General features: G+C 41.7%; 1 protein-coding gene across 3 annotated transcripts in view; it reads left to right on the top strand.

The window, feature by feature from the left end:
- Nucleotides 1-13,466, top strand: part of HSPBAP1 (HSPB1 associated protein 1) — a 73,148-nt gene that overhangs the window by 27,345 nt on the left and 32,337 nt on the right. For all 3 annotated transcript variants that reach the window (XM_084807273.1, XM_084807266.1, XM_084807280.1), the window contains one exon: nt 5,644-5,828. In XM_084807273.1, coding sequence (XP_084663399.1) covers nt 5,644-5,828 — 185 coding nt within the window. The remainder of the gene's footprint in view (nt 1-5,643; nt 5,829-13,466) is intronic.

Here is a 13,466-nt window from a genome sequence, read left to right as displayed (position 1 = left end):
TCTGCAACCAAGAAAAAGTAACCCTATAAAAATGGATGACTTAATGCAAATAGTGCAGTGCATTAACATGTCGCTCTTATGAAGAATGTGATTGCCCTGTTTGTTCCTTTCATTCTGATTTTTTTTTCTAATGTGCTGATGTTTTCAAGATAACTGCATTTTTCTGATTTACTTATTCCATTATCATTGCCTGACTGTGCTAGTGATAGCTTTTAATTATTCACTATGCACCTAATGAATAATTTTGTATTTCTTGCTGAATCAGAGTTAAATTAAATCAAAGTCTCTGCTTTGAGGATTGTGGAGCCAGCTGTACAGCCTTTTGCCTATGACTTTAATAGTGAGAATTTTACAAATACAATATCTAGAGTGAGAGAGTTCCTGTTTCTTGATTTTTCAAATATTTGCCATGCTTATCCTAGGAACAAAGGATGTTTTAAGCATATTGTTCTTCTCAAAATAATTCAGATATTTGAACTTCTTTTAATAGCAATATATCTGGGGGGGGGGTTCCCATCAGCTCATGTTCTAGCAAGATTACATGTCTTGCATACATTCATGATTGTATATCAAGAGATAGCATTTAACTGCAGTATAAAGAAAAAAATGGGTGCAGTAGTTTAAAGTCTGATTCATACAGGGTCCAGACATGTACTATTGGTGGTACACAGGAGTGAACCTCAGACACTGCTTGCTATAGCACCTTCCAGTCCTTGTTTTGGTGTAGATGGATCCCATGAGTGAGGCCTTCTCACATAGGACATTTTTGCACATCAAAAGTTGGGTGTAGGAACCAGAAGTACAACCTACACACCTGGGACATGTGTGAACCAGCACAAAGTTTAGTGTGATCTGTATGTACATGGATTTCTTATTTGGGATGCAGCTATGGTTTCTGGAGGAGATCTAAATACAGTTCCAAGCTTAATGTTATATTGCTGACTACCAGGTTTGCCTCCTATTCGTAGTCAATAAACCTCATAGTGAGCTGGATGTTAAAAACTGGTATCCAAGCTGGTCAAATAGAAAATGACAGTTATAGAGGTTTGTTCTTTTGTCTGGAAGAAATTAGAACAAATGTATGAGATTGTGATGGCAGCAATTCCCATGCCATCAGAGCAATGAGGAATGAATGCCCGCAGAGCACTGACTCACTTGTAAGAATGAAAGGCGTACATATTTAAGCATCTGTACATGAGTAGTGGAATGAAGGGTAAATGATTGTTCTGTCATTGCCATTCATGCAGTCCCTTGCACTTTGCTTTCCCTAATAACAATGGTTTCAGTTCAGCATATAGTTTCATATATTATGTTTTTCAGTGGAAGGACTAGTTCTGATGAGAAATGGAGGTCTCTGATTATCCACAGGAAATATCTGCCACAATGCCAGCAAAAATGCTGCGGCCTCTTTTCCCCCATGTGGTATGGTGAAACATTGTAACTGAATCTGAAAAACACACACAATTCAGACATGTAGGCTTATTAATGTACTGCCTAATCCACCCCACCCGACCCAGCCCCAGCCCACTTCCATATTTCAAATAATGCAAAACGGTATGGAATTGTATTACTGTACAAAGCCAACACAAATATCCATTCCTCCCATCCCTTCAAGAACCTCCATGGACACATTTATGCAGAGTTATCTAGTCTGATGGTTGATTTAGTAATTTATTTTTAGATTTGTACTCCGCTTTTGGACTGGAGTCCTCAAAGTGACTTACAATATTCATAAAAAACAACAATTCAGTGATAAAACGCTACTATTCAAAAAATAAAATAATAAAACAAATGGTTCCACAAGAAGATATGAAGGGTCAGGAAGGGGGAGGAGCAGGCTGAAAAAACTGAATTTTAAAATACCGAAATACAACCAAGCATAGGCCACTGTAGCAGGGGAGGAATCAATCCAGCTGATAACAGGAACAGGTATGTGGTGGTGTCCCAGAGTGGCTTCTCCTCCTTTGCTGGCAGTTGGCCTTACATAAAACAAAATGATTTCTGATGCCCAAACTCTTCATTTTGATGTTTTCTCTTCTTTTATATTTATACTCACAAATGCACCACACAGTTCATAATATTATCTTGGGTCTTCATTGATAGTCGACAGTCATGATCAGCCCATCTTATTTCCCTTTCTCAGCAGTGCCTTCACCCTTCCAATAAAACATTTTGGATTAGATCCACAGTTTCCATGAGCAGAGTTCCATTCAAAGGAAACTCCCACTGGAGGAAGGGAGAGGGAGGCAATTTTTGCCAGTTACTATACCCCCCTGCAGCTCCTTTGTCCCCTAAAAAAATTCTCCAGAGGATTGGGGGACCATCCAGAACAGTGTAGGAGATGGTGCTGGGGGAGCTGCAGTGGAGAGGAGAAATTGGCTAAAATTGCTTTTCTACCCTCTTCCTTAGGCAGAAAACTCCACTGGATCTCAGACTCTTCTAAGGGACACTGTAGATCCAACCATCTGCTTTGTGAATTATAATTTTTGAAGAAGTCTTTGAAAGAACTGTTTTGAAACACCATTGAAACTGCCCTTGTCACTGATAACATTTTGAAAGGAAAAGCTGTTCTTGTTTTTGTTCTGTTCCCTTCCCTTATATGCTCACAATTAAGGTATAACCTTTGGGAAAAAGACAAAGCCAGTAAATTCAGCATGGCTGTAGGAAAAAGTGATTTTGAAAAATAGCAAATCAGTTGTAAGGCTCAACAATGTATTATGAAGGGGTTTTGTCAAAGAAGTCTCACTGGCTTCTACAATATGCTTTGCCTCTTAAGCCTCAAAGGAAATAAGAACCCAAGAAGAGCCATGCTGGATCAGACCAAAGCAGTCTGTTCTCCCAGTGGCACAGTGGCCAGCCAGATGCCTATGGGAAGCCCACAAGCAGGACATGAGTGCAAATAGCACCCTCCTGCTCGTGTTCCCTAGCAACTGGTATTCAAGGTATACCCTCTCTGGGACTGGAGGTAATATTTAGTGATTATGACTAGTAGCCATTGAGAGCCTTATCCTCCATGAATGTGTTTAATTCTAAAAACTTTCTGCTTGATGAACTAAGATGCCAAGAACCCAAGTCAATAGTGAATTCTCATATTTTGGATGCAGCTCACATGGTGTGTGTGTGTGTGTGTGTGTGTGTGTGTATGTATGTGTATACTTACTTTTTGAAGCCTGTCCATTGTTTGCATCATGGACAAATGTGGTCAAGCTACATATTTTTAAAACAGGAGATTCTTAACCCCTCTGTTTCTCATAGAGTTAAACACACTGAACAACTTTCAGTTGGCAGCGTTTGCAAGTATTTGGTCAACTTTTTTGTTTTTAATTCAGCTTTGAGAGTAAACTTCTTCCCCAAATGTGCAGTTAAGTTTCTCATTTTATCGTGCAAAACGACAGAAATATTATCTAATGGTACTTATTACACATCCCTCAGGGGGACAATTGCTTGCTTCAGTTGTGGCAATAGGCAACTGAATTTTCATACAACTGGCAAGGGACGCTTTGAGATGTTTACCTGGAAGGAATGAACAACATAGGCTGTCTTCCAGATATGCCATTATATATGTCTGTATGGGCATTCAGTATTTTCTTCTTTTTTATACATCCCCTCTAGGCAAAAGGGAGACTATCTTTCTATCTATGTACTACATGTACTCACATCCCCAACTACTGAAATGTCCACAAGTCAACACTGTTCAAATCTTGTCATTCTAAGCATCTCTATTTGCAATGCATGTTGTTCATTACTATGGTAGGGAGAAAGGGAATTATTTCTCATAAAGATGAAAAGGCTGGTAATAATCAAAACGGAGCCCCAGATCATATACTTAAAAATCCATCATATGAAACAGACTAGTTGCCATATTCACATGGAGATGAACAGGGGCTTTCCTGGTGACACATGAGTCTCCAGAAGCCCCTTTCATTTGATTTCTTTCCCTCATGAAAGTATCTGTTCCATTTTATGCATCTGACCCAGGCCTAAAACCTCTTGGCCAGGAAGGAGGAGCTTCAGTAATCTAGATTAGAGGCCCAGATTCAAAGAACCACTAGGGGACCAATGGCCCAGAGGGCTAGATCCAAAGAAGAACCAGGGAATTTAAACCCGTGTTTCTCAAACAGTAGTTCCACATGGCAAGTGAAGATAATTTCAAAAGCAATTTATGACAAGGCAATTTGGCTGGCTCACATAATCGAACAGCCCACTGTGGCATATTTAAGCCTTACAGTGAGCTGCAGCGCATGCCAGTGCATGCAAGCAGCCATTTTGAATATTAGGTGCCTGGCTGTGGCTTTTTGTGTAGTGCAAACCTGGGCAGCAGGGGTTGTGCAAAGGCTAAAGAATCCTCGTATAACCCAGCAACAGACCACAGGTTGTTTAACCCTTGCACAACCCCCACTGCCAGGGTTCACATGACACGACAAGCCACTGCCAGGCGTTGAATGTGCAAATCCCGCCCAGCATGCACCGGAGCCCACCGTGGCTTAAATAAGCCCCAGTGGGATATTTTGATCACGTGAACCAGGTCACAGAGTCTAATGTTCAAGCAGTTCTTTGGATCCCGGTGAAAGGCTTTTGAAAATCAGGATTTTAAAAAGCATCATGCTTCTGTACTGCCAGTCTTGTACATTTTATGATTGGGAGCAGTAGATTTCACTATGGATAGGATCACCATCACTTATAGGCTGCATTTGCAGCCAGAATCCTGGCTTATCATTGACAAACAAGCCTACTCATGCACGCTGCCTGATTGCTCCTGCTTAGATCTGCCTGCAAACCGGAATGGCTAAAAGAGCCTTCCCAAACACCCTCCAGATGTGTTGGACTACAATGCCCACCACCCAATTGGCCATGCTGGCTGGGGATGGTGGGTGTTGTAGTGCAATACATCTGAAGGATGCCAGGTTGGGGAAAGCTGGGCTACACTAACCAGGAACATACCAGGACAGAAAAGCTTAATGTTACATCTGAACTGGCACTCCTGGCTTGTCGCTATTCTAACAGTCTGGGGTCCCAAGGCAAATTCGAACTCTGGCTTCAAAATCTGGCTTGTTAGAGGAGCAACACATCCTCAGAAGGAGTCTGGCTTCAAACATAACACTAAGCTTTTCTACCCTGGTAAGTTCCTGGTTAGTTTAACTGCTCCCACTTTCAGTCGGAATCAAACAGGAACAATCGGGTAACTTGCATGAACGTGCTTGCTTGTGAATGATAAGCCAGGATTCTAAAGAATTCTGGCTTAGCTTTTTGTGCAAATGTAGCCATAGTATCTATCTGAGTATTTGCCTGTCTTAGGATATTTTTTTCCTGCAACTGCTTTTTTAGAAAGAGAATCCTAAGCAGCTGAGATATACTTTCTCTGCATATCACATAGAGATACACAACCCCCATCGTTGTACAAACCTAAAAGACTGCTGTCAGTTGTAAGGAATTAGGAGCGTTGTCATATGTGCTGTGTTTTCAGCTCAGACATCCAAACCGCTGTAATTTCATTTGTGGGTTTATATTGCATTTAACCAGCAGTCTGAACAGAGACAGAAAGTTATTGTTTTATCTGCTAAACTGCTTCACTCCATATCTTTCTTTATTATTGGTGTTGTGTTCAATGTGCATGTAATGTTGTCTCTTCTTATATTGCTTTAGCTCCTCTGTTTGAAACAGAGTGCAGTTATGTTGAGGCTACGCTTGAAGAGTTTCTGGCCTGGAGTGGAAGACAGCCTTCTTGCTCTTCTGGACCATTCAGTGGTTACGATTTGTGTAAATACTGGACTTATGCTGACTATAAGTATATTGCTCAGCTATTTGAAGACAAGCCAGAAAACTTCCAGGTACATGATTAACATTTTTCTTGTCTTTTATTATCTTGTCCAAACATGATGGGGACCATATGCAGAAATCAGAAGTTACGCAGCCAGTCTCTGGTGTCATGAAAAATTGGTGTAGCGTGATTTTTATTTTTATTTCAGTTGTCATATTTTATTTATTGCTATACTGCCCAATAGCCAAAGCTCTCTGGGTGTTTCACAACAATTAAAACTGCAAAATACAACATGATAAAATACAATATAATAGTTTAAAAGTTCAAAACTACAGTATGAAATAAAAATAAAACCAAAATAAAACTTAGCAGCAGTGCAAAGATTTGAAACACACTAACATATTTAAGAACAACAGAAACTGAAAGTCTAAAATGCCTGGTAAAATAAAAAGGCAACAAAAAAGCACAATGTAGGCACCAGGTGAGCCTCTCTGGGAAGCTCATTCCACAACTGGGGTGCCACAGCTGAAAAGTTCCTCTTCATAGTAGCCACCCACCTCACTTATGTTGGCTGGGGCTCCCAGGAATGGATTGCTGAAGATGATCTTAGGGTCTGAGCAGAGAGAGAGAGAGAGAGAGAGATGAGGTATATATCCTGCTTCTCCTCCAAGGAGCTTGGGATAGTACATGGTTCTTGCCACCCAGGCCTCATTTTATCCCCACAGAATCATAGAGTTGGAGGGGGGCATGTAGACCATCTAATCCAAGCTTTCCCAACCTGTTGCCCTCCAGATGTGTTGGACTGTAACTCCCATAATTCCACCCTTAAAGGCAACCTAAAAATAATTTTAGGTAGATGGAAATTATAGGAGTTGTAGTCCAAAACACCTAGAGGACATCAGGTTGGGAAAGGCTGATCCAATCCAACCTCCTGGTCGATGAAGGAAATCCAGAGCTCGAGCATCCCCAACAGATGGCTGTCCAGCCTCTACTTGAAGACCTCCATTGAGGGAGAGCCCACCACCCCTCTAGATAACCGGTACTATAGTTGAAACTGCTTTTACTATCAAGTTTTACTATCAAATTGAGAGCCAGTGTAATGAAGTGGTGAGAGTGATGGATTTGGAGCCAGAAGATCCGGGCTGTAGTCCCCACTTGGCCATGGAAGCTCACTGGGTGACTTTGGGCCAGTCACAGACTCTCAGCCCAACCCACTTCACAGGGTTGTTGTGAGGATAAAACGGAGAGGAGGAGGATAATGTAAGCCGCCTTGGGTTCCTTGCAAGAAGAAAAAAGGCGGGATATAAATGCAATCAATCAATGTTCTTTCTCCTAAAGTTCAACCAAAATCTACCATCCTGTAACTTAAGGCCGTTAGATCTATTTCCTGCCCTCTGGGGCAGCAAAGAACAAGCTTTTGGATTCTTCTATGTGGCAGCCGTTCAGGTATTTGAAGAGCGATACCATGTTTCCCCTCTCTTTTCCAGGCTAAATAAAGATGCCAGGTTCCTTCAACCTTTCCTCATATGACTTGTTTTCTATATTTTAAAATTTATTTAAAATATCCCAACTTTTTTCCCATTGAAAGGAATCCAGGGTGGCTTGCATAGTCCTCTCCATTTTATCCTCATGATAACCCTTTGAGGTACATTAATCTGAGAGTCAGTGACTGGCCCAGAGTCACCCAGTGAGCTTTATGGCCGAGTGGGGACTAGAACCTGGATCTCCCAAGTTCCAGTCCAACACCCTAACCACTATACCACACTGGCTCTATATCACTGACCATCTTTTTTGCCCTCCATTTGAACCCATTCCATTTTGTCTACACCCTTCTTAAAGTACGGAGCCCAGAATGGGACATAGTACTCACAATGATCCTGTGAGGTAGGTTAGGCTGAGAGACGATAATTGCACCAAGGTCACCCAGTGAGTTTCATGGCTGAGTGGGATTTGAACTTGGGTCTCCTTGGTCCTAATGTGACACTGTAACCATAGGCTGTGAGCTCTGCTCTACACTCTATGCCACACTGGCTGTGAGATGGAAAGTATTTGGTTCAAAACTCACAACTATGCATTAGATGACCTTAGAATACTTCTCTTGTTGCAGCATTGCCATAGCAGGAGAGTGGCCAGCAGGGGCGTCGGTAAAGATGGCCTACCTGGGCATGGGGCACGGATCTTTTTTTGAGCTGTGCCCCAGATCTTTTGAGCTGTCCTAATTGACTTTTTTTTTTTCATTTTCCCGTAGACTTGCATTGGAAAACAAAAATGGCCATAACCTTTATAGTTTGTATGATAAATACATGAAACATGGAGGCTTGGTAGCCCCCATGGAGCTGATTGAATATGCCAAATTTCAGGCACTTAGGCCCAGTGGCTTTTGTGCTAGTCACAGGTAAAGTTTGCTATTTTCAAGAAAATGTGTCAAAGCAAAGAGCTTCTTCTTTTTTTTTTTTTTTGGTGCTTCCACATACATGCATGGAATTTGGGGACCTGACAGCTCCTATATAGAAGACTGAACCTACCAAATTTCAGACAGGTGTAGTGGCTTTTGCACTAGCTATGCATAAAGTTTCCTTTTCTCAAAGTCTAAAACAAAAAGTAAAAACTGTCAAGCCACCCAGGGGATTAGGGATCCTAATCAGAAGGTGTTTAAGGTGATCATTAGGAGGTCCCTATCCCTAATCTCTGGTGTAGGTTGTTTTTTGTTTTTTTTTGGAGGTGCAAAAAACTTCTCTGCCCCTACTTTTCTGCTCTTACATTCCCACTGCTGGGAGCTTTCCTGCAATGAAATTTTGAAGAGGGAGAAGGAAGGGAAGAAAGAGCTCCATGTGAAATACTGGTATTTCACACAGCTTCTGATTTTACTGCCCCAAACTGGAACCTTTGTATTCTGCAGTAGTAGCTTCAGTACAGCAAAGGATCCAATCAGCCTCCACAAACTTCTTTCTCCCATCCACTTTAATTTCTCCTAAATAGCTGTAGGACTTAAATAATCCCAAAGGGAGGGTTAGGACTATGTGGCGTCATGATCGAGGAACTGCTGGGGCTTTTAAATAGCTTCTACAGTTTTAAAAAAAGCTAGAAAAAGCCCTCAGCCACCTCACCTCATAAAGTTCATTTAAGTACATGCAATCCTTACAAACCCTCCACAGCCTCCTAAATTCCTCTAAAGTACTACCTCTCTGAAAGGAGCCACTTGGCTTAGGGAATTCTCCTCCCCCCCCCCCCGCACACATTTCCAATCACCGTTCTTCTTCTTCCCTCTCCTCTCCTCTCCTCCCCTCCCCTCCCCTCCCCTCCCATCTCCTGTTCTTTCTTTCTTTCTTTCTTTCTTTCTTTCTTTCTTTCTTTCTTTCTTTCTTTCTCTTCTTTATTCCACCAGAGCATATCTTGGGGAATTCTTAAAGAGAGTTCTCTTCAGTGGGCAAGAGAAGTTCTGAACTGTATTTGACTTTATACAAACAGACAAGAGGGTTGTTTTTTCTCCTTCTCCTCACTCAAGCCTTTGAGAAGAGTGGGTTCACATGGTTGCAGAGAAACAAAACTGGGGCTGTTTTGTTTGTCAGTTGCCATTATCCAGCAATAGGAAGGGCTGTAGCTCAGTGGTAGAGCTCATGCTTGGCATGCAGAAAGTCCCAGGTTCAATCCCCACCATCTCCAGGTAGGGCTAGGAAAGAACCCTGCCTGAAACCCTGGAGAGCTGCTGCTGCCCGTCAGTGTCAACAATACTGCGCTAGATGGACCCAGGGTCTGACTCTGTACAAGGCAGCTTCCTATGTTCCTGTGAACAGAAAGCTTTAATTAAAAATAGGAGTTTGGGGTTTTTTAAGTGGAGGGGAGATAAATATTGCTAATTTATGCAATCCTATGTCTGCCTACTGGGAAGTCCCATTATGTTTAATGAGGCTTACCCTCAGGAAAGTGTGCATAGGATTCCAGCAGAAGTTACTTTTGCAGGGAGGTTTGCACCCTGATGTTCTGCATGTTTACTCAGAAATAAGTCCTGAGTTGTGAGCATGGTACTGCAAGCTTCACACCATGCCTACCCAATTCCATCTAATGAATTGACTACCCTTTCAGCTCAGTCCTGTGCATGTTTTGTCATTTGTGGGTTTGGGGTTTTTTTGCATGAACTCTAGCTTCATTGGTGAGGGAAAGGCATTTAGTACATGCTCAGAGTTTCTCCGTAACTTAGCCCTAGTTTTGGTAACAGACTCATTGGCTGAATCCTGGTGAAGCCTTGGCACAAATAAAGTTATGGGGAGGAAGATACAGTGAGAGCTTGTGCACAACAAGGAGAAGGTAGAGGAGAGTTGCACAAAACAAAACATCTGTTTTTATGAAGAATTGCTGGAGGATGGTAGGATAAGGAGGGATGGTTGCATGGAGGGGAATAGAATAGGTAGGGGAAGAATGTAAGTGCCCAGTGGTGAAAGAACATTCTGCACATGCTCAAAGGCACTCTATATTTAAGAACATAAGAAGAGCCATGCTGCATTGGACCAAGGTCCATCTAGTCCAGCATTCTGTTCACACAGTGGCCAACCAGATGCCCTGAGAAAACCCACAAGCAGGACATGAGTGCAGTAGCACCTTCCCACCCATGTTCACCTGCCGCTAACATTGGTGAAATGTAAATAAATTCTAGTAATTCTAAATTTGCATGCATGTATATCCTTCAGAAACTTTGCAGGTTTCTTGCCTGGGGGACACCTCTAATGACCTGTGCATTTTCATACAAATTTACCCAAAAACTATTGGGGAAGGGATGAATGGAAGGGAAAGCAAATTACTCCCTCCCCCAAATTGGAGAACTCTCCTTCCACACGAACTGCTGCACCTATCCTTCTTAAACTTTGCTGGTTTCTTACTTAGGGACAACTCTAGGCTGTCTGTAACTCTCAGAACAATGGTCCACAAGGAACATAGGGAGATAAGTATGTCCTCTTTTGGAGGCCTCAAAATGTCAAGGCCACCCTTGCACAAAAACCCTTGTGGCTAGCATTCTGAAATTTGGCAGACATGATCTCCTCTGATGAGGCAATGAATCGTGAACTTTTTATCCAATTCTTCCAAGGAATTAGAATGTTACTGGCAGTTCCCTTTAAAAGAAAATCAAAATATAAACCCTGCACCTATTTTTCTGACATTGGGCAGGTGTAATCCCCTTCTAGGGGACTATTGTGCCTGAAATGATCATCCAGTTCTGACCAAGAGAAAAAAGTTACAGTTTTTTTTTTTAATTTCCCATGGTAGTCAACAGGAAGCATAAAGATTCATTTTTCCAAACTCAGGTTTGGTGCTGAGCTGAAGTGGTCTGACTACAAATTGGCCCGAGCAGAAGCGGGATATTTTCCAAAGCGCTGAATCGGGGTCTGAGTTGAAGTGGGGTGGGTGATCAGTGCACACTTCTTATGTATGTATGTATGTATGTCTGTATGTAATCTATACACACACGCAAGCACACCACATGCACACACCACACACACACACACACACACACACATTAGACGTGCGCTTAGACTCGGATACATGTATATGCGCAAATTTGTGTTACAGGCCTGTGCCCCGGATCTTTTAAGAACCTATCAACACCCCTGGTGGCCAGCACGGCTTTCCAGGGTGCAAGGCAGCCCAGTGCCTTGCTCTGAGGATCCCTCAGAGTGAGGTGTCAGCCCACCGTTTTGAAGAGTCATGCCAAGCGCTCTCTTGCTGTGGCTGCCCATCTACACCTTGCTCAGAGGGAGGCATAGGGTGGGCAACAGCAGTTTGCCCAAGAAAGCATAAGCGGCTGCTTTCCTGCTGCAGCAGTTGTTGCAGTAGGAACAGCTGCCTGCCCTATGCCTCATTTTGCGGCGGCGGCAGCATCAGGACCCACGCTTCCAGTGGTGGAGTGTGTGGGATCCACTGCCTGAGGTGGGGGATTTGCTTCACCTCATGGGAGGGTCTGATGCTGACATATATTACAGGGTTGTTTTAAAGATTACCGAGATAATGTATGTGAAGCGCTTTGAATGCTCGGAAAACACTATATAAATATTAAGAATCATTACAGCTTATGGAGAGGTGGGATATATGGCTTTTAAAAGAATAAATTTACAGGGTTTATTTATTTATTCATTTATTTGATTTGTACCCTGCCTTTCTACCAAGAAAATGGCACTCAAAGGTTGGGGTGCCAATGACTATTTGTTTGACTCAGTGTTTTCAGCCATCTCTATACTGTATGACAGGTAAGAGTAAGTTTAATGCTGAGAAAAACATAAATTCAGTCCCTGGCAGGGGGTTGCCATGGTTTGTTGTGTCGTCTGAACCCAGGTAGCCAGGGTTGTTTGAGAGTTAAACTTAGGGTTATTTGAGGGTTGTTTAACCCTCAGACAACCCCTGCTGCCCATTTCTGGTTGACACAACAAACCACAGCGACCCCCCACCAGGGGTTGAATATTCAAAATGGCCCCCAGCACACACTGTAACCCACCATGGCTTAAATAAGCCAGGGTGGGCTGTGGTAATCATGCAAATAAGCCCACTGAGAGATTTCTTAGTATCACTCTACCAACCAAGAGACTTCCATCCATTAATAAGATTTCTTTTCTTATACATTCTCATGCTTATCTGCTCTTTTCATTTAGATTTTATTTAGATATTTTTCTAAGGTGACTTGAAGGGTACAAGAAGACCAGCTACCTTTTTTTTTTATAGTGATTAATAGAGCCATTTAGAAGTTGTTTGAAATTTAGATTGCACTGTTTATCATTTACAGTTGTGTGACTTAAGGTAATGATTCCATTATTTTAATGTATGAGCAGTACATACTGCTTCCATTATACTCTTCTTCCAGGATTTTTTTGTTCACTTGATATTACATTACAGATTTTTGAGATATAAATCAGAGGCAAGATATATGCATGACGTTTAAATAGAAACGAGACCTCTTAAAGTGACATATGGGTATATTAGATACATTGTAAGCAGCAAGCAAAATAAATGTAATTCAGAAGTAATGTGCCATCTGTTATGGTTGAGATACTCATAAACTGCATTTCATTCAGCTGTGGATCTTTTTTATTGTAAAAAAACAGGCCATTGTGCCAGGATTTCAGAACTTACCCATTCCTTTTCAGTTCATTGGGTAAAAACTATTTTACCCGTTATCATGTCAGGTATTTACTGAGATGGCAGCTTTTTCAAAAAAAGGTTCTTTTAAAATCTAATATTGATTATGTTCGTTCTCTTTCTTCTTAAGTTGTGATAGAATACAGAAACTACTTAGGTGTGAGATTAAAGTGTAGGGACGGTTATTACCCTTAACGTTATCACCGAAATAGTTATATTGGATTTTAAATTTTATTGCTGTGGAAAGCTAGAAGAAAATCTTTTCCTTTGTGATTTCTTGAAGCTTTTGACAAATGTTTGCATTAAGCTTTTGTATTTTTTTCTGTAAATCAAGTGATCTCCTACCACTAGCTCATACACTTGGAAGCTTATCATTCACCTTGATGATTCCTCAGTACTGAATCTCAGAAAAAGAGATGCTACCTTAGAGAGAGTTAGGATACATTAACAGTTTTCTAGTGTGCAAAAGTTCAGCCCCAAAGCTGGACTAACAAGCTAGAGAAATCCTTTCTGTAATAGAGCAGGAATGGGCAATGTTGGTGTTTTCAAAAGTCAGTTTGTTTTCCAGACAGTGGCCCAGAGGCCACAA

Source organism: Heloderma suspectum, chromosome 1 (assembly GCF_057233095.1).
Source record: "Heloderma suspectum isolate Gila_16-S chromosome 1, 16-S_ref, whole genome shotgun sequence".
Classification (NCBI taxonomy): Eukaryota; Metazoa; Chordata; class Lepidosauria; order Squamata; family Helodermatidae; genus Heloderma; species Heloderma suspectum.
The sequence above is the reverse complement of the archived record's forward strand: the minus strand, read 5'-3'. Positions and strand labels throughout refer to the sequence as shown.